The sequence below is a fragment of the Perissodus microlepis genome, chromosome 7 (genome assembly GCF_051167445.1).
Source record: "Perissodus microlepis isolate ML-2025 ecotype Zambia chromosome 7, ASM5116744v1, whole genome shotgun sequence".
Classification (NCBI taxonomy): Eukaryota; Metazoa; Chordata; class Actinopteri; order Cichliformes; family Cichlidae; genus Perissodus; species Perissodus microlepis.
Window position 1 is genome coordinate 5,457,385 of NC_140467.1, and position 22,689 is coordinate 5,480,073.

At 39.9% G+C, this 22,689-nt stretch overlaps 1 protein-coding gene across 4 annotated transcripts in view; it reads right to left on the minus strand.

Moving 5' to 3' along the window:
• brsk2a (BR serine/threonine kinase 2a) overlaps positions 1–22,689 on the minus strand; it is a 175,187-nt gene that overhangs the window by 63,817 nt on the left and 88,681 nt on the right. For all 4 annotated transcript variants that reach the window (XM_084932976.1, XM_084932974.1, XM_084932973.1 and 1 more), the window contains one exon: positions 12,714–12,808. In XM_084932976.1, the coding sequence (XP_084789102.1) occupies positions 12,714–12,808 (95 nt within the window). The remainder of the gene's footprint in view (positions 1–12,713; positions 12,809–22,689) is intronic.

Consider the following 22,689-nt stretch of genomic DNA (forward strand, 5'->3'; position numbering starts at 1 on the left):
TATGGATGCGCTTGAAGGACACATGCTAAAGAGTCGCAGAGACGACGTGTGATTGCTTATGTGAATGACTATGCATGTTTTTTCTGCAAAAGCCACCTGCAGAACGAGCAATTTAACAGTGACAGGCAGGCAGTGGATCGCTTTGGCAGCAAAGTTTTTTTGTTTTGGTTTTTTTTGGTTATTGTCAATTCATTCGTTTATGTCACTCACTAATTTCACAAGACGGGACTGGTACGGTGACCTTGGATTGTGGAGAGATGTGAAATGTGGATTAATGAAGTGGCTTTCATAGACACTGAGGGTAGAGCTCAGAACAGAATGTAATGATTAGATCTGAAGGTCGCCTGTACAGTATCACTTACACTAGGGTAAAGCTAATAACTTACTGTTGTCTATATTTGAGGCTAATAAAATAGATGCTGCTGCTGTTCAGGAAAGTGGATTATCTAACTATTCTGACAAATTTGCATTAAATGCCTTATTTACATTAAATTCTTGTAATTCTTAGAAGAAAAAGCTGCACACACAAACGTTAATGTTTAGTTTTGTCACAGTAAGCTAGTGGTCATTCTGGTTTGCACTGGTTTGTAAAGTGATGTGCAAAAACAACAACTTACAGAAAGTAGGTAATGAAAAATTGACAGGGATAATTTGGTGCGGTAATTCAGGCAGACATAGGTGATGAGCTGACGTGATTTACTTACCAACTAATTAACTTCACATATGAATACGTGACTTATTTACTGACACATAAACTGCAGACAGACAGAGAAGTCAATACTGTATACAGAAGAAGTCAATAAGTAAGAGTGGTCAGCTGAAACAACTTAAATTAGCTCAAAACTTTGGAAATAAGTTCAGAATGAATCTCACATTGTAATTAGGGAGTTGTTTTAGCATTCACACTTGTTAATTAGGCGATACAGTGAGTATTAGACATATATAAAGAAACACAACAGGCGCAAGTTCTGTTAGTACTGCGCATTATTACCACTTCATTATATAAATGGCATATGCAATAATATATAGTGTCCAAACTAATTTACAGTACATGCCTGCACTTATGCCTTGTAGTCATGTATAGTATGTGACTGAGAAAAGGATGGAGGAAAGAACGTCCTTGAGAGAGTGTTAGCACAACGGGGTCATTAGCTAACAATCCCCCTCAGAAATGTAGATGCAGGAGCTGATGAAGTTAAAAGTGTTCTGCTTTTGATGTTCGACACACTGACCAGTCATTAACATATTTGGAGCAAATGTACGTGTTTATTTGCAACAGCTAAACGTGAATAAAAGCGAGTAAATATATGCAAATTAGCCTGGAAGATACTTTACCAATTGATGTCCTCACTTCAGTGGTCAAAAAAACAAACACACACACACACACACACACGCTGAATTATATAAACAACACTAAATGGGAATCATGCTAATGTTTGCTCTTTTCTAAATTTCCACCACGCTGTACAAATAGTAGTGAATTTATTCACAATAATGAAGACAACTGCATCGTGTTGGAGGTTGATATCTTGCAGTAAGCCCAATCACAGGCCATTGGGCCATGGGCCAAAAGCATATTTATATAGGGAACACGTTGAGAATTCTATGCAGCACATTGGATGTAAAATATGAAAGTAAAGATAGAGGTTGGAGTATTTTCCTCTAAAAGGAACACGATGTACCTACTTAAACAGGTGGATAAAGGATTCTACCAACATTCAGTGGTTGAAAAGGAAGACAAATTCACGCTCGACAGGTAGAAAAGCATAAATAAATAGCCATGAAAAGCTATCTGAACTGTGGAGGGGAACTCAGCTGATCTCTTCAATGAAATCATCTCCCTACTTAAGGGGGAAAGAATATGCCCTTTGCTCACAAAGTAAAAGAAAAAAGAAAAAGAAAAAGCAACAACAAATAAAAACGCAAATAAAGCTTTCTCATCTATCTGACAACACAGCAGCTGTTGCCTTTGAAGAGGGGAAACAAATGCCATCGATTCAGACGTCTGTCTGTCTGTCTCCTGTCGAGCTCAATGGGGGATCCTGCTATATCTTCTGTTCTGCTATCCTGCATTTCATTATTTCGAGTCTGCACTCCATCTCTGTTTTATCAGGATAAGGCATATGAAAGGTAAAATCACTCAAACAACACTGCATGTGTTTGATGAGCTTTGTCGCCACAGTGAGCAGCAGCAAAGCAGCAGTCAAGAGCCGCACAGTTTTACGTGCCGGATGCTTAATATTCCAAGTACCAGTCAGAAGTGTGTAAACCTCAGTGTCTGGTGTCTTCAGTCAGTGATATTGACCCATGAGTTATACAGTTGGACAAGCAAGGCTAAAACTTTCTTTCAACTTCAAAACCAGTCTTCAGGCACTGGAGGTAAAATCTATTCTCCATTTCACCAGAGCCTCTTTGCCACTCAGTACAGACTGTGAAAAAAACTGATTTGGATGATTAGAAAGCAATTTACAATGTAAAATATGGAGTGTCCTTCATCGTGACTTATAGCGGACAAAGAACAAGGCTGACTATGGGAAAAAAAATACTCTTTTTTAGGTACCTACAGGATGCTGTGAGGAAACTGGGAGACAAAAAAAAAAAAAGAAACGGGGCACTTTTCTCATATTTTTGATAAGAACTTTAGAATCAAGCTGTTCTCACAACAGCTCAGCCAGGTTGAGATCTGGTGACTGCTTCATTAATGGCAGAAAGCCAGCTGACCACTTCTTCTCTTATATTTCGTGCACAGTTTGGAGCTTTGGGTCACTGCCCTGTTGATAGAGAAAAATGTCTCCAGTCAAGCTGTGCCCATAGAGTATGGCATGTAGCAAAATGGAGCAATCTTTTATCCTGTAAAATCCTCCAATTTATCAGTACCATCATATTTCTTCCACATACTTGACAGATGTCATGCACTCCTATAAAATCGTTTATTTGCTTATATCTCAAAAATATTTAATGCAAAGATCTCAAACATGTGTCTGTGAGAGTTTCTGTCTAAAGTCTTTGTTGTTTTTAACTTTGGACAGCCCTAGATCTGGCTTTTCTTTGAAACTCTGCTTAGTGGCTTCTTCAATACTGCAAGCTGAGGACCTGTGAGGCATCTATTTTTCAAACACAGACACTGATGCTCGTATACTCCATGCTCGATAGGGCCACAGGATCCTCCACTTTTCTTTCTATTTTGGACAGAGCCACTTTGTGTTGCTCTGTGATGGTAAAAGTACTCCCAGTTGTACGAAATCTTCACTGTTGCAGTCCAATTCAGAAGAATTTTTCTTTCCAACATTTACAACGTGTCCAGTAGCATGCATATGCATGTCATGCAAGCACCCAACCTAAGCATACTCTATATCAACAGCAGAATTGAGCGGAAGCACAGCTGAGAAACAAAGTTGGTAATTCTATGGTCTTTCTGTGCAGTCAACCTGTTAAAATCAAACCAAGTTAAGTCCTAGTTTCTGGCTCAGCACCAGACAAAGCTGATGGATCAACACGGCAAGGCACAATATATGAAACCCATTTATTTTAAAGGGTGTCTGTGCACACTCAGAGGCACGGCCATGCACACGAACAGATAAACACACATTAAGTTAAAGAGGATGTGTGTATGTTGGAGGCATTTCTATATCCAACTCACTTGCGGCAATACAGAGATGGGAGAGAAGGGACAATCTATAATCATTAGGAGGGAAAAGAAGAGATGGCAGGGAAAGAAAGCTACAGTGCTGTCACAGAGGTGTCGGGATAACAAGATTAGAACTTGTGTGATTCATCTGTGGCCATGGCATTCTGCTCCTCACCCGCCCACCACAATCTCTGTCAGTTGGTGTGCTGAACCTCGATTCCTTGTCTTTCTGTAACTGTTTTATTTGAAATTATTATTTTACAATCTGCGCATTTAAAACTCAGATACTATAGTGTCATATAGACAGTCTAAAAGGAGTTTTTCTTTCATTTCAGGGCATCTGTATTATGTACTAAGACATGTAGACTTCACAAATTATACTAGATTTTCTGATGAAATATGTTCATTTGTGAAAATCCACATAATCAAACAGCCCTGATCTTGTTAATTAACTCTAAATATTTCTGCCTTTATTCGCACCAAAGCTGTGGCATTGTCGTGCTGTTCTCGGCTTATAGTCCTCAGTGCAGTGTTTCAAATATTTGCTTAAGGGGGCAATTATAGTGCACACTGCTGCATCTCCAAACTACTTTTCAATTTCTTGGGTGCACATTTCACATTTAAACTGAGCTGACTTACATCAAGGACAGAGTTAGAAAACCACCTTACTGACCTTATGGTCTTTAAAAGCCATCAAAATCAGCATGGCTATGTAGCAATGTCTACCTCATAAGACATCCATCTAAAGTGTTCCAACTTCATATTCACCACCCTCTCTAACCCTCCCCCGACCCACTCACACTCTTCCCTCCCTATCTTCCTTCATCCTGCACTTCATCCCTCCTCTCCCTCTCTTCCTTTCGCTCTCTGAGCTTGGGGACAGTAGAGTGACTTTGAAGTTGTGCTGCTTCAGGAGGAGAGAGGGAGTCACTCTGGCTAATTAGTTGTCCTTATCCCAACAGCAGCAGCAGCCACCAGCTCACTGGCTCAGAGGAAGAAAACAGAGCAGGCATCAACAGCAACTACCAACTGCTGCATGTTAAAGATACCCTGATCCCTCTGCTAACGGCTAGTAACAATAATACTCACCCTAAGACTGAACTGCAGATTTATCGGAGTTGCTTTTTTCATATACAGTATAATGACAGGCAGTATGGTAGAAATATGTTACAGTGAATCCTCTTTTTTCAGGGAAAACTTCAAAATCATTATGCGATTACATGAAATCACATAATGTCTCTAATGTTATGGTAGTTTCATTTTAATCTAGAGAGACAGAATATCAACTAAAATCCAGAAAAAAGACACTTTATGCAAAAGCTATAAATTAATTTATGTGTCATTGAAATACAGTATTTGATCCCCAAGCAAAACACAACCAAGACTAATTGGTCACCAGATTTGCACACATCTCAGGAAGGATGTTGGCCCACTCCTCTTTACAGAAACTCTCTAAATACTTTAGGTTTCTTGGCGGCCCCTTGGCAACTTAAAGCTTTAGCTCCCTGCACAGATTTCCTGTTGAGGTCTGGAGACTAGCTAGGCCGTTCAATGACCTTAATGTGCTTCTTCTTTAACCACTTCTTTGTTGCCTAGACAGTTTTTTTCTGGCTCTTTTTTATGCCTGACACTTCTGTCCTCCATTTGTCTGGAAAAAACACTGTCTGCACTGATGAATCTGCTGCAAGACTTAGATCTATGCTTGCTATACACGTGCTATGCTACCACGATACAAGGAAAGATCCAACTTCCCTTGTATCAACAGCTCAGGATGCTGCTGGAGGCATAATGCTGTAATTCTTACCACATTTAGGCCAATTTTAACATTCAAACACCACAGCTTATCTCAGTATTGTTACTGACCATGTCAATCCCTTCATGACAACAGTGCACCTATTTACTTCCAGAAGGATTACCCACCATGTCACAAAGCTCATCTCAAAATGAATTCTTGAACATGACAATGGGTTCACTGTTCTGAAATGACCTCAACAGTCAAACCAGTGCAGCATCTTGTGGTGGAAGGGGTAATTCCCATCATGGATATGCACCCAACACATCATGTCAATATGGATCATGTTGAATCTATGCCATATAGAATTAAGGCAGTTTTGAGGGCAGGGAGTGTGTGTGTGCGTGCGAGTGTGCGGTAGGGATATGGTTGAAATACAACCATTTGAATACAAGCGCGCTGATCCACACAGGTGTGCACACGGGTGTTCACTGTTCGTAGACTTAAATGACACCTTTCTTGGCTGCTACTTCAAAGCACATTGTGCGCTGTCTGTCCTGCGTGCTGCACAACAACATTGAATATTTAGTATTTACTGCTGTTTACACTTAGCTAGATTAATGCGATGGTGTTGTGTTTAGTATGTTGCTTTGGTTTTTTTTGCTTGTTTTCTATTCTTTTTCTCTCAACAGGTGATCCAGGAGATTTTTTTTTCTCTTTCTCTTTTTAAGTGCCCTTTCTCACTGTCCCTCTCCCCTTCTGTTTTTCTTTTCCTTCCTCTTTCTTTCTCCCTTTCCTATCCCTCACTCATGTCTGTCCCGTCTGTAACAACTGAAAATAAAATAAAATAAATAATAAAAACAAAGGTCGATCAAATGGACCAATACGGCAATGCCACGATGATCCATTTGGCAAAATAAATCCATTGGGTATCCTTGTTGGTCTTCAGACAACAATTCTGATGGCTAAAGAACCAAATGGGACAGGCAAAAAAAAAAAAAAAAAAAAAAAGAATACATTTTTCATAGTACATGTTTGACACATATTTTTTCATTTAAAACAATGATAACATTAATAAATATAATTAACATCTATACTATAAGGATAGAAACAAAGCATGGATCCATTTGCATTAGTATTGATCTAATACTGATATCGATCCAAATGTCGACCCGTCCACCTCTAGTGCAAACAGCAGCATGTTTCAGTGTGTCTCCACATCAGTGAGGACAGTAACACCAAATCAAACGACCGTGCACTTCATTAATCCCTCATTAATTGCACATTTAACAGTTTTAGCTGAAGATGAATTTCTGAGGATTGAAAATGTTAAATGTTTTTTTGTAATCATATTTTCTAATATTCTTTTATGCATTTCATGCATGTATTTTAAGACAGGTGGGAATTATGTCTCCTCACCCCCGTCTTCATCACTAATGACCTAGTCCAGTATTTACTTGGGCGTGACTTAACCAGTTAACCAATACTAACCTGTTATATGTCAGCTGGTCTATCCATGAAGATGTGATTGGTTAATTTGAATTTTTTTCTGTTTCCTGTTTTTAGCGTAAGCACACTGTTACTATGTGTTACTATGACCCTGATGAAGGCCACAAGCCGAAACGCGTTGGTCAGTCAATAAAGTTGACTGACCAACGCTCTTCCTCCTCACATGTGGTCACAACTCTGCTAACAAGAGCTCAGACTGTCCCTCTGATATCCTGAAATATGTCAGGATTTATACAACTACTTCAACTCCTGAATTAAACCATGAAATTATCACTGCTGCTGCCTAAAAAGGAAGAAACATCCCATTCCCAATAGGGGATGGGATGTTTCTTCCTTTTTTTGTTTAGTAAAATCAGGATCAGCTGATCATTGCTTGATGTCATCTCCATTTTTTTTTCCACAGAGTGTTTTTTCACATGTGTTGAGTTTCTTACACAGCAATTACACATCCGGAAAACAGAACCATGGAACAAGACAATGCCTGACTTGAGAAAGTGCTGCATTGGATTGAGTTAACTGCCCTAAAGCTCACTGCCACTGCAGTAGACACTGGACTACAGACTACCATCAACTACATAAGAAGAGGATGGCCCAATTACAGTGGTAATTAACCACTAAACATCAGAACTTACATGAAAGTGAAACGTTAGCTATCAGAGGCTGATGCCTTTTGTCTTACAAGGATGCAGGAGCATCATTCCAAGGTCACAGAGAGCAGACATTTTAAATAAAATATGCTGGGAAACAATGACTCATCAACTGCAGAGACGTGACAAATTAATGGGTTTGGTGGCCAAGGCTCTTGGTGGAGCTGATTAAAAGTGATATAACTGCTGATACGTTATGTTTCATGTTAAGGAAACTGCTCTATAAGTTTTGTAAGTGACTTTGGTTTATGTCATTATCCTTATGTGATAACTTTACTTGCAAATTACATGAAGCTTATACGTGAGTTCTGTGAGGAAGATCTGTAATCACTCATCTGCCTGGTTTCCTGTGTGTTCAGGTGCTAATCAGTTCCTTACATCAGTTCCACTTTCCCACACTGTCAAACTCAACGCTGACATCATCGTACATCCAGCTTGTTATCAGTGCTCACTTCAAAAGTCTGCATTCTCATGGTACGGTGGTGGCATCAGTGCCAGTGGAATTAGCAGCTTGCACATCTGAAAATAGCAACTGTCAGTACTGAAAGGTATATACAGATGTAATAGCAACATATAGTCTCATCCTGAAGTGATATTTTTCATTGAAGACTTTGCTTATTTCAGCAAGACAATGGTAAACAACAAACTGGAGCTATTACAACAGCATTTGCTGTTACCGGGTTAGACTTGAGTGAATTGTACACGTATCAGTTTCATGTTCTGGGTTGTTAGTAGTTGTACCCAGTTTTATCTTGTTTTGCTGTAGTTCATCTGTTTCACGGTTCAGTGTGTTGTGTGAGGCTTTATTTCAGGCAATTTATTTTTATTTGGTAGGAAAGTGTAGAACGTGAGAGGAAAGTAGGACAAGAATGAAGACATGGCGAAAATAGTCTGGGACAGAGTTGAACCAATGTCCCTCCAGAAGGCCTTTGGTAGATGGGTCACCTATTCTTTGTCTGTTTTTATGTGGTGTCAAAGTGTCAATGTTCAGCTGAGTTTATAAATAACTTCAAGGTGTATAGTATAATTAAATAAAGGTTATAAATAAATAAAATAATTTATATATATTAAAAAAAAAAAAAAAAAAAAAAAAAAGGGATATGGTTGAAATGGAAGCTGGATTTGTACTCTTACGCTGGCAGTGAACACAATGGGCCATGCCATATGTGGGAATGTCACAGTTAATAGATCAAGAAGAAAACATGAACTTCTGACAGGAAATGCACAGAGATGCGGTGTCCCGACAAAGACATCTGTGTTATATTTTCCCAGCAGGGTTTCTCCCAACATGTCCATCTCTCTTCTTACTACAGTTCCCTTTTGCTTTCTCTCAACCTCATGGCCTGATCTCATAGAGACATGTCCAAAGTAGAGGGAGGTAGAGAGAGAACTGACTGAGATTCAGAAACATCAACTATTCCCTTGAGATACCCACAAGCACTCAGATTCATGCACAAAATGTTGGTTCTCTCTTAGTATCGGTTTGCCTTACTTCATTATGTTTGGCCTCAGTGCGAAAGACTGCTGACATACTGTCATATGTGCACGTACTGTGTATTCTCTCTCTGTCTTTTTCTCTCTCATTCCAAACATGACAGGCAACCACTTCCCGCTGACGGAGACTCTTATTATTATTCAAGTAACTCCATTGTTAGCTTTTCTGCTTAGAAGTGAAAAAACATTGGGCCGCACTTGCTCTTTGAAGTAGTCAAGGCTCATTCCCTGGTTACAAACCGACATAAAGTTCATAGACGCATGCATTAACCAAGACAATTCAATGTCTTTCTGGTCCTTAGTGTCACAGTCTGTAGGGTTATGGAATAAAGAGTTCAGCATTAGTTATATAAAGTTCAACACACTGAGAGTGTAGAAAAGACCTCTCTGCCAGATACTCTGAGACAATTAATTCAACCCATCTCCTCATCTCTACAGACCCCTGACTCCCAAGGCCAGTCATAAGAAGGACAGACGGAGAGGGATGACATAGGTCGTGGAGGATGTGCACATGCTCATACTAAAGAACGTGCAGATGTTGCTATGGCACATGTGCACACATTCATCTGCACATTTGTGTGTGGCCTATATTTGTCTATGAGTGTATGCATGCATACAAAGTATATCTGTCATCAGGAGGGTTGCAAATACACATGCACACACACACACACACACACACACACACATACAAGCACACACCTGTCTGGGCGAGTCAGACTCTCCCCTAATGGCACCACGGGGACCCAAGACATTAGCATATTAAAAGGTGACATTTCACAGCCTGAGCTATGCAGGAAGCTACAGCCCGATCATTCTGACAGTCTGACAGCCAAATATGCAGTCCGAAGAGCAGACACATGAGAGTATGGGTTGCGACACAATGGGAATATGGGAAAACCTCGACTAGATTTGAGCTGGAAAACACCTGTCCAGTCATAGTAGGAAGCCCCAAAACATGAGAATGAATTTGTAATCTAATTTGTGAGATCAGTGTTAGGTGTAATTTGTGGTCCCGCAAATGTGTCCATCTGTGTATGCATTACTATTTGGACAGCAAACAGAGAGAGGTTTTCACCCACAGCGAGCGTGCTGCTGTGTAGTCACCCAATATCCCACCTACGGGGATTACTTATGTGCTGATCAAATGCTGATTGGATGATAAGTGACCTGAAAAAGTTCACTTGAGCGATGGTGGAATTCACCAAGAAAAAAAGAGGCAAAAAAAAAAAAAAAAAAAATCATCAAAGATTAAGAATACAAAGTGGAAAGTACAGACACTGACCGCAGTGGATACTTTTCATTGTTTTTAACACTTGGTTTCACTTCAGCTCTTTGTAAGTTCTAACTTTGCTCTCCTCCACAGCAGGCTGATGGACCAACAACAGCACAAGCAAGAGTAGCTCACACACTGGTTGTACCACGTTTTTTTGACACCGCCGCCATCAGACAACAAGATAAGATAACTCTTTATTGTCATTGCACAGTCATACATAGTACAATAGTACAATGAAATTGGAAAACTGTCCTACGTCGGCACTACATGTAACACAACACGACACAAACAACACAACACAGTATAATAACTTAGTAATAAAAAAGAAGAATAAGTGTATTTGTATTGCACACTGTTATTATTGCACATTAATTATTATTGCACCTTGTTATAAATATAAATATTATTATTATTACTGTTTTTACCGTTGTTAACCCCCCCAAAAAAAGTCAGTAGCCAGGTAGCCAGTCAGGTCAGCTATTTGCATTGATCAGGGCTATTGCCCTGTTGTAAAAGCTGTCCCTTGAGTCTATTTGTTCGGGACCTCAGCAGCCTGAACCTCCTGCCAAACAAACACTCTCTCCAGGTCGACGAGGAGTCCATAACTGCTACCAGACTGCCTTCAACTATACCTGCTCAAGCATTAAAATAAGCATAATGTGTTCCAAAACTAGCAGGAAATTTACATGTAACTTGTAACATGTAAGTTTGGTAATGAGTCATTCCATTAGATTAGTTACATCCCATATGGAAAAGATATATATAAATCTTATAAAGTTTGTATCTGTCTTGTGTGAAACTTGTATGAAAAGCATACAAGAGTGAAAACAGATATAAGATCCCTTGAAAAATTATATAAATAAAACTTGTATGTTTTGGATACTTACTAAAACAATATATGAAAGTAATGAGAAAGTGGCCACTTTCATGAGTAAATCATATACGTTTTTACTATTTCCTTTCCATATGGGATGGCTGTGACAAAGCAACAGCACACAATCTCACACACCATTTCCATGTAAACAGTGTTACAGGTTAGCAACAACAGGTACAGGTAGACACAAACACAAACACACTGACATTTTAGCATGTGATCCAAAAATACTGACTTGCAGCATGAGTGGAAAAAAACCTAGAATCTCTTTTTATACATGTAGAATAATGCTGATAAATTTGAATTTTTGTAGATACATATTCTCCCCAGCCGTAATTCAGTTCTCACTGGCACATACACCACACCTGCTGTTACACACACACCCAACAGTCTACACTGCTGAGACAAGACTGACAATGGCTGAGGTCAGTAATTGGCTCTGAATTGCAGCTTCAGCAAAAGACTCGGTCCTGTTGGAAACCTGTCAGTATTTGGCATCTGTTACCCTCATTTTCCTTTGCAGGACAGCAAGATGTCACCTAGCTCACCGACATGTGTTACAATAGTTCCTCCAACTACTTCTGCTACAATACGTCTGTCAGAGCTGAAGCTCTCACAGAAATGACCTGCCTGTCTTTCATGAGAACATTAAGACTGCATGTTGAATGGGATAAGAGGCAGAACAGAGAGAGACTTCAAGAGCAAATCAGCAGCAAACAAAGAGCAAAACAGACTCTGACACAGCAAGAAGCTAATAAATACAGGCCGTTTATCAAATAACAATATCCAAGGACAGAGAATTTTTCATCTGTAGTTGAATAATGCTGCCATGTGAAGCGATCCAAAACTGAGGGATTTTTCCATTTTCAGATAACCTTTACTGTGAGCAGACCCATTCTCCTCCTGCTTTCCAGCTCATAAGCTAACAATTACAGCAAGCAGTTGTCTCTGCGTGTATCCTATAACTACCATTTTCAGGTTGTAGCGTCTCTGAGTTGCCCTCGCTCTTCTTCTTCAATTTAGTTTTTTTTTACAACTATTCCATCAAAACAAGGGACAATGTTGCACTGAATGGAACTTCCCAGCAGGAGTCCTATGATGTAATGACAAAAAAGAAAAAAAAATTCTATCCTACTGTATGCCTTAAAAAGAAACAATGCAGACTTACTAGTAAAAGCATACTAATTATAGTCACAGAAAGCCGCTTTGCTGTTGTGCATTAGAAGCTCTGACTCTTGCTTGATGGGGGAGCTAAGCAGCTGACTCTGAGTCTGAAATGCGTCACTACCTCAGCATGTGATTCCACTCTGTGATATAAACTGCTAATATTTAAGAATTTTTGCAAGATCAGCTGTTGATTTTTTTGAAACCTTGGTTCTGCTGAGGAAGTCCACTAGCTTAGAATACTATCCATCCATCAACTGTGGGAACATGACAAATAATAAAGTTTATGGTAAGATAGTAAGGCAAAAACAATACAGAAAACTAAATTATTTTTTCCATTTGCACTAACCATCCTCATCAGAAAGTCCGAAGACTAAGAGCTGCAAACATACCTTCATTAGTACTGACTCGCTGAGTTTCTCACGGTTCACAATCTTAATGGCGACTTTCTGGCATGTTACACAGTGGACTCCAAGTTTGACCAACCCTGAAAAAAAGGAAATACACATTTCATTAGGTCAGACACACTGCTGAATATGAATTTCCACTGAAGACATTAGGAAAAGTCCTAAAATGGGCTGTGATTCTTAAAAAAAATTTCTCTTGTCAAGTGCATTGACAAGAATAATATAAAGCAGCTAAGGACCAAATGTTGCTAATGCTTGTAATGACTTGTGAAGTGTACACAGAGCCTTAAATTAACTGCCCTCTGGGGTTTATTTGAGTCATAAAGGCAGTAAGTGAGCAGGCCATTTGCTCTATTGATTCCGATAATGTATTAAACCACTGTAATGCAGTAATGTTAATTCATCTAAAATGGCAACAAACAATAGGATTATAAAAAAAGAATTGCAGGATAAAAAACTAATTATCAACCAGCATCCAAAATGACATGAATGAAGAAAAACTGCACAGAGCTCTAGTGAGAAACAGAAAGTAGAGTGGCATATTTCAAAAACACAGCAGAAAACATTACCATTTTCTTCACAAGACAAACACACTGATTCATGGGTAGAAATCTGAGTGTGCCAGTCAGTTGTATAGGGACTCCCACACGAAGACTCTGTCAAAACTCATAATTCCTGTGATTTCTCACACAACCCAAAAAGCATCTTCTGCTTTGCCTTACTAAATGTCCCCAGGTGTCCTCACGTAAGTGTAGAAAACCGACAGGGATACAACAACAATGAGTGTAGTTACAGTGGAACAAAGTGATGAGTGCATTTGATACAGGGAAGCCATGACAACAGCACCAATACATTTTCATTTGAGCTGCATTTTTATTAGAAAGATGTTTGTTAGTTAGGGGTAAACTACAAGAAAAACAAAACACCCCAAAAAACAAATTTTGGTTCTCTTTCATGGAAATTTCTCATGATTTGGCAGATATAAACGGCAAACTATATCTAGAAACTATATCTAGAAAAAAAAGACTTCAGCAATTTAACAGCTGAAAAGCAAAATTGAACCTGATTTAATTTAGCCTCTTTAAACTTTGAGGACCTCTTTCGGTGCTTCCACATACATTTAGAATTTTCCCTAGAAATACCTTCCTGATGAAAACTCAGTTTCACCAGAGAACTTCGGATTTGCACAGACAGCAAACATAAACGTCTGTGTCAAACTGACTCAACATTCACATTAATGATCATTACTGAAGACAGCAGTATTCAGTGGAAGAATCTGTCCTGAGCACAAATGTGGCTCACATCACATTAGGTGAGAAGCACAGTAAGAAGCATGCTTGTCTTTTTTCCCCAACATTGTGCACTATAAATTAATTCCCCAGGATCACAGTCAGCATGGGAGTTCTACAGTGACAGATTCCTTGCCCTACTTGCAAGTGTCACCTTCCTGTGACTGCATCTTCTTCTTCAAACTGAAATTCAAGTGAAAGGATTGCTGATTTGACACAGAGCAGAAGATTAAGCCTGCTGCTGCAGCTGCACGAGTGCAAGTGGTGTGAATGGAACTTCCAGCGAGCAATCTAAAAATAGCAAGAATAATGACAGTGGTTCGGAGGTGTACAGTAAAACATCCTTGAAGTTAATAATGGCCAAAATACAATCAAGTACAGGTTTTTTGTATTTTTTTAATGGATGGAGTCATAATTTTTTTTTAATCACACCCTATATTTTAATATAAGGTGTGATCAGTCAATGAAAGATTAAAGAATATCCTACAGAAAGGGTTTGCTGGTGTGAAGCAGACCAATGTGGGCTTTTAGGATCCTCAGCTATGTCTTTCTCATAGATTTATTTCTGTATAACCCAGTAGAAGAGGAGAGTCAATGAGCTTTGAGGAGGTGTTGAAAAACAGGGAAGCAGAAGTATTCCGACGCCACAGAAATGCCTTGAACGCAACAGAGATGAAGGTAGGGGGAGGGCCAATTGTGGGATATAGTGAAGGAGGAGTGAAAAAGTGAATAAAGATCAAGTGAAAGATGAAACAAAAAAATTTAAATAGATTGAAAGTAAAGGACACAACATTATTCAAATGACAGGCCACAGATAATTAAGCAATAATGGGGAGTGTGTGGGTGTGAGCCTCTATCTTGGGAAGTTGAGAGGCCGCAGGGGCCGAAAGTGGAAACACATGAAAAGGAGGTGTGAGAGATAGAGAATGACAGAGAGATAGGAAGCAAATGTTAAAAAGAGGAAGATAAAAGATTTAGAAAGAAAACATTTTGGAAAGGGGATGAGGCAGTTGAGCAGAAGGGGGAACAACAGACAAACCCATTAGACTTGTGATGGTAATCATATGTTAATGACTGCTATAGAGAAACTCATAAGTCATGATAAACACATTAAAGAGAAAATATCTTCCTGCAAACACATGAAAATCTAACTGGATTATTCGCCTCACTATCCATCTTCCTCCAATGCCTTTGTTTTCTTGAGCAGGGGGCACATTAGCAAGAGAAAATGTGCACTGAGAAGACAACACATTATGATTTTACAGCCACTTTGCTTATGGATTGAAATGAACTGTTACAAGGAAGTTCAGTACATAAGACACAAGACATTAGCCCCTCTTATGCAAAATATCTCAAATTTATGACTCACAACAAGAAGCGAATAAAACTAATGCTCGTGGAAAAACACATTCAAATTACTAGCTAAAGCCAACAACAGACAAAAGTCAGATTGTCCTTTCTGAACAATACCAAATGTGTCAATTAAATACTCAGCTGAACATGAATTGTTGTACTAAACTTTACAGCAATCCATCCAGTCGTTGTCAGGATATTTCTAAAGGCCAGAAATGTCAACTTGTCCATGTCTGCATAAAAGGTTGTTGAAATGTGTCAGAATCAAAATGATGTAAATCACTGCTATCCCTGAAGCTAGGCTGGTAGCACGGCTTGTATTTTATATGAAAATGAGGCACAGAGAGCTTAAAACAAGCTAAAGCATGTCATTATGTGTGGGTCTTACTTTCAGACATTCCAAAAAAAAAAAAAAACATTTGCCAAGTAAACAACATTTGGACATAATGTCAAAGTGTGCCCTATAAACTAAAAGTTGTATTTGCCAAACTACAACACAGAGCAAAGTAAGAAACCCTGAAAAAGTTGTCAATCCTACCACAACACACCAGACAACAAATGCAATAAGTAAAGCATTTCTGTTCTTTTCTTTTGGACTTCTGTCAGTGAATTGGCTTTTGTTCACAGGACAAGCTGTAGACTGGTGGCCAGTGGTTAAGATCTCTCTGCAATTTTGTACCTTCAAAATAAATTCCCTGGCTCTTACATCTATGACAAAGCTGATGATATTACGGTACGTCCCATACATGACCCCAACATCCTTCTCCCAACATCAAACACATTTAAGAAAAAACCCTCAAAATAACTGCACTATGATTCACTTATTTCAAGTATGCTGTGATAGCCAACTTCAGTTTCTCCATGACCCAAAATAAACTCCCCTCCTCTGCTCTCGAGTGTGCTGTAATTTAAGAGCTCACCTACTGCCAGTGCCCCTTTCACCTGTCTATAACAGCACCCTTGGACAAACAGAAAAAAAATGAAAGCTGGAGTGGCAAGCGAGGGAAGAGGAAGACACCAGGATTTTGTCTGGCTCATGCTGTGCTGAGTAGGTAGGCTGTCTTTGAACATAGGTTCAAATGTAAGGCTTCAGCTGAAAGCACAAAGGTTTGGTCGACATGAGGGCTGCATTTGCCAGCGCATGGCTCTGTGTGCGCATGTGAAGCAAGCATCTGTGCAAGCTTGAAGCTGATGTGTAGCATTCTTTAGATTCTCGCTACAGAAGAACTGTATTGTGATTTAGTATCACATATGAGTGGTTTATGAACCAAACAAGACACGCACGTGCTTTTCACTGACACATGCAATATACGGACAAAAGCAGGCTGTGCAGTGAAGGTTGCGATGCCACTGCATCAGCAAGTATATTGATGTCTCCTCTCCTTTGCCCTCCTCCCAAATCAATAGCATCAAAACTCTCGCCTTCACAACAGTAGAAGAATAATGGCACTGACCAGGGACTCATGGGCAGAAGAGACCACTTGACTGACCCCCCCACCCCACCCCACTCTAGCCTGTACCCCAGCTACACAATCTTTATTTTCCATGCACCCTTGTGATTAATGGCCTAATGTGGAGGGACTGCTGGAGGAAGACGCAGAGTGAGAACTTTGGCCGATTGCTCTGTGAGCATCATGAGTTGAGCATTGTTTAAGTGCACTGTGCTGGAAGCTTGCTGGATGTCACAAATCTCAGCTGAGAAATATTAGTTTTAAAATAAAAGCTGAGCAAACTGTGCCGAGTGAGCAGACAAAAGGTGTAAACAAGGGTTGAAAGAAAAGGTTTAAATAAGAAAGCACGAAACAAGCAATAGGTCGCAAAAAGCAAAGAACATGCACATAGAGCATCCGCTGTACAGCACCTCTTTATCGCCAATGGGACAACTTAATTAACCGCAGAATGTGCACACTTGTGAAAATCCCTCTAATCAGCTACTTTTCAAAAACTAAAAAAAAAAAAAATCTGGCAGTGCATCTGCTTCTCTATATCACTGAGCCATGTGTCAGCTCTGATTTGGTAATGAACCTCTGGTCTAACTTCACAAGTCACTGTTTCAAGATATTGCTGCTGAACTTGCTGTCCTAAGAAATCTCTCTAATGGGTCCTAGAGTGTATTCATTATGACGGGATGTAGTTGGAACATTTTGAATTAAGAAACTTTTCTGGAAAAGATCTAATTGACATGAGACCGCTGGCCTGAAGAAACAATGTTTTTACCAATTTGACACATACATTCAGCCCACGCAACAATTTATGTGTGCAACACATTTCCCTGACAAACTTTAGCTCGTCTCTATTTGATACTGTTAGATATTGTTAATGATTTCAGAACAGTTCAATTGTGGTTTTTATAAAGCACCAAATCACAACGTCAGTTGTCTATAGACACTTTACACTGGAAGCTAAAGACCCCATAGGATACTGGAGAAAACCCCAACAATCAAACTGCCCCCTATGAGCAAGCAGTTTGCAACAGTGGGAAGGAAAAAACCCCTGCTAACAGGAAGAAACCTCCAGCAGAACCAGGCTCAGGGAGGTGCCCTGAGCATAGCATAGCAAGACCAGACAAAATACAAACTAAAGGAAAGGAAAAAACAAAAAATGTTAATGACATGCTGTAGTGGTATATAAACAACATGGGGAGTCAAAACAGGTGAGTGGCGACGAAGTGCTCAGTGTATCAGATGAAGTGAAGTGAAGCTGATTTCCAATGCTATCAATCAACGACAAAAGAAGGAAACAAAGGAGGGAGAGAGCGTACATGAACACCCTGTACTCTCCTGAGCCTAGAAGAAGAAGAGCTTTATGATCTCCACCTGCTAACTGCACACAGGTACAAGAGCCACACACAGAGTCAGTGTTTTCTGCTTTATCCTCCTCACAGCCCTGGCAGCCAAGCAGTTAAAGATCATTACTGGATTAATTTCCATCTGGAAGCAACTACAAGGCAAGGAGAGCAAAAGATGAAAAAGAGATGTTCCCACTAGCACACCTCTCTCACTTTCATATCTTGATCTTTCAGAAGTGCTAAACCAATGCAGGCAGATGGTAGTAGCTTATGCTGGCTTAGCTTTCTCTCCCTGAGGCGCTGGCTGTGAGAAGCTCATTGCCCTTAGGCACAGATCTGTGAGCCTCTTTCCACTTCTGCTCTCTAACCCTGACTGCTCTACATCAGGGCCACAGCCCTGCCCTAGGATCAGTGTTTGAAAGGAAACAATGTGGTACTAGGGCTTCCTAGAGCCTTTTCTGACCATGTGGAAAGCCCTTGCAGCAGGGCGTGGGAATTCCCTCCACGAGGGCAAAGGGTAGAAGACACTTTCACGCCCACATCTTCACACCTTTGTAGCACTTTTTGACTTTCCAGCACAAGGATAGAAACTGACTAAATTATGCCGTCTTCAGTCTTGTTTGCTGAATAAATATCACTACATTGAACGTCTGCAATGTCAAACATCAGTCGGTGGTGGCTTCAACAGAAGCACACATTTTCATTGTATATTCTTGGGTGTGACAAAGTGACAGATACAGAAATATTATCATTATTATTATTATTAAAATAATGTCACCACATTGTTTGCTTGCATTTATAGAAAGGAAAGGCAGTGAATCCCTCCCACAGAATATTACTATGTGCCAACTATGTATCTATACTCATCATGCTATGCAACGCTATTTGTGAGAAGTCATATTTGCAGAGAAGAAAACACCTGACCTGGTTTAAAGATTTACCTTTTGGCCTGGCCCAGCTTTCTATTCCAATAAGTTTCTGCTTTTTCTCTCTGCTTATACAATTACTCCACATCCTTTTCTTTGCTTTGTTTTTTCCCTGCCATTTTCCCCTCATTCTTCTTCACCCCTCATTGTTTTCTGACTTATTTATCTCCACATTTCTATTCATCATCTTACCTATGTACAAAAAGAAAGATAGAAAAGGAAAAAGTATACACCAGCACAAAGCTGTTGAGTCATATTGTGCGGGAGGAGGAATGTTGATGATCAAACAATTTTCACTTCGCTACTCAATGAATTCAGTTTCTCTCCCTCTCTCTGCTTCTCACACACATCATTTCTCGCCTCTCCCCATTCACTAAATCTGTATCTTCTCCATTCCTCCGCCTCTTCTTTCACTCCTTTTGCATTTTCAGTCAGCCGTGACGTTAGTCTACCCAGCCTGAATTCCCCTGCAACCCTCTAAGCCCTACCAACCAAAGCAACAGCAACAACATCAGTAACACCAGCGGCCCAGACCAACAGAACAGCTTCAAAAGCAGGAAGAGCAGTTTAGCCCTGGAGTGATGGAGCGAGAAGGGAGGCACACTGACGCATGAATACAGAAACTGTTTATTTGGCCTGTGTAAAATAAGACGTTTGCTCAGCAGCGCCAATATAAGTTAACTCCCAACTTAGTATTTTATTAATACTCCATACTAATAGCCTCTAGACAAAGTGGTCTCAGTTTACCTTTGATACTTTGAAACATTTTCATACAACTAAAATTACAATATTAAACACAAATTACATGCACACACACACAAAAAGTCACACTTTGTATTCTTCATAATATTTGTTTTCTCTATGTGTTCACAGGTGTAGGTCGAGTATTTCAGAAAGCAAGCATGTTTGTTTGTAGAGCGAGGGAGGTACTAAAGCTGTGAAAACCCAATTTCATGTATACAACTGTGATTTGCATAACATTGCCCCAACAATCACAGAATGAAATGTAGCGAGGTGATGGAAGTTGTAGATGGCTTCAAGGTGGTAATCTATTTTACACATTCTGATACAAGTAAGAGAACAATTGTGAGCGTCGCCCAAGGGCAGTAAGAACAGTGCAATCCATTTAGTTGGTAACAGTCTTTCTGATTGGCATATCTTGCAAAATCCCCACTCTTTACACATTAGCCTTATCAGAATGTAAATATAGGAATGGAAAAGCTCATCACTTGCTTGGTAGAAGATGCAAACTTCACACCGTTGCTTCTGCCTACAAGGCAAATAAGCTTCATTGTCATTGAGGTAGGTGCATTCTGTCTTATGAATATTTGACTCCAGAAAAGGGGTTCCTGGTTTATGGCTTAGACATGTTGTGCACTTTACACATTTCCCCACATTTCCACAAACTAAGGTGGGTAAAGAATTTTCCCAAAGAGCCACAAAAGAAACTGGGAATGTTGTGCAGGACCACATGATGAGATAGATTTAATATTAAGCAGAAATGAGTTCAGCTTGTTGTTTCGGCCCTCCACAACAGTCCCAGTTTCTCATGTGACTCCTTTAGAAAACTAATTGCTCAGCCCTTCGCTATGGTATTTGTAAAGGGTTCATATTACACTTCCATATGAAACACTGAATTCTGCTACAGCTGGTTTGTTTTTGTTTTTTTTAGATCAAATAGATACAATAAAAAGTCAGGCCAAACTTTTTGGCAGTGATTTTGTCCATTGTTCAGGAGGCTGTCTCCCCATTAAGCTGATCACAGGCAGTGATATCTTTTCGCTTTTGAATCTCGCTGTGGACATGTCATTGCGGATTCAAAATATTTGAGTCAGAATTCTGGACTGATGTGACTGGAGGTCAGGCCACAGAGCCAAGCGAGAGTGACACTGTCAGAGGAATGTTCTGCCTGAATCCTGAACAGGGACATCAGCGCAAGCATGAATGAAGACACTGCAGAGGAGATGAGAGGATAAATAGAAAGAACAAATACAAAAAAAGGCTGTGACAATGAGGACAGTGACAGGGAGACTGAGAAATACTGATAAGGATAGCTAAATCGAGAGATGCGTGGAGAGACAGTCAAAACACAGAGAAAGTGGGGCCTAGGAGGGCGGTGCAGAGAGACTCAGATCTATTTTTAATGTCTGACTGGGGATCAGCAAAAGGAATGTATAATTACAGACTCATGAATAATGCAAGCAGGATTCTTTTAATTAGCCACACCAGACCTAAATGCAGCAACTGCAGCAGACAGGACAAACATGTGCACATGCACATGTACACCCACACACACTCATCTACAGTGTTACAGTGTTTGGGTCCAGACCTTTGGTTACGTCCACCCCATGTGTCGACTGATTCCTCATGAAACAGCACTTTCTCGAATGAAAAACCAGTCGAAACAAGGGAAACTACAGGAGGATCAACTACTAGCCAATCAGTGTTATGGGGGGACTCTCCCTGATGTCAAGCTGTTGTCAAGCTGGTCGTCAGTGCTGGGGTACTTAATGAAGTGTTTTCAATTCACTCTATTCTTAAAACCATGTCTTAAAACTCAAGAGCAAAGTCAAGATGTAGGCCTGGGTATGCACCAGTGATGACATCAGTGAATGATGTCATCACCCCAGAACCTAGTTAGAATGAAAGCAATGGATGGATGGATGGCAGCCAACCAATCAAAGCAATGGCAGATTGAAGATGGAGACTAGGTCTAACGAGTGTCTGACATCAGGCTAGTAAATACATAACTGCATACAATAATGAGGTGCCCAATCAAAAAAAAAAAAATCTCACCAGTTTACACATGTGCCATGTTTGGAACATTTGTGTGTTAGCTCATCCTTTAACCCCTGGAGAGTCTCAGTTGATGCCTTGATTATGACTTTCTGATAGGCTTCACAGCCTCTAGACCAGGGGTGTCAAAGTCAAATACACAGTGGGCCAAAATTCAAATCTGGAACAAAGTCGCGGGCTAACATTAATATTTATTGGAAAAACAAAATCTTCCTCCAGATATGAGAATGAATCTTTTCTTATGGACTCAAACAAGTTTTGCTTAAAAAACTGAATATGGAACAAGCAAAGCTTAATACTAAATAATATATATATTAGCTGTATAATACCAGTAGGCCAGCTCTAATAGTAATTTGGTATGGCTTCGCGGGCCAAATGTAATTAGGCTGCGGGCCAAATTTGGCCCGCGGGCCAGAGTTTGACACCTATGCTCTAGACACTACTCAAAGAGCTGCATACTGTGTGACTGTCGTTTGTTAGATAACCCCAATATGAAAGCATGAATTATTAAATATCTGACTGGATAATATTACGAAACCTCACTGTAACCATAGAAAACATCCTGGCAGCACAAGTGTGGTTTTCTGTATTTTTTCCACTCACATGCACACTGAATGCAAAGAAACATGGGAAAAAACATTGCTGGCAAACAAGCCATGCAGCCAGGCCAATTGTGTGGGCTCGAAAGAGGAAAAAAAAGAGAAGAAGCAATAAATTCAGCTTGAGTTATTTCATTAATTAAAAGTGTTTGGGTTTTCCCTGCAACATCTTCATTATTAAACATGGGTCAAACCGGAATAGACTTCACT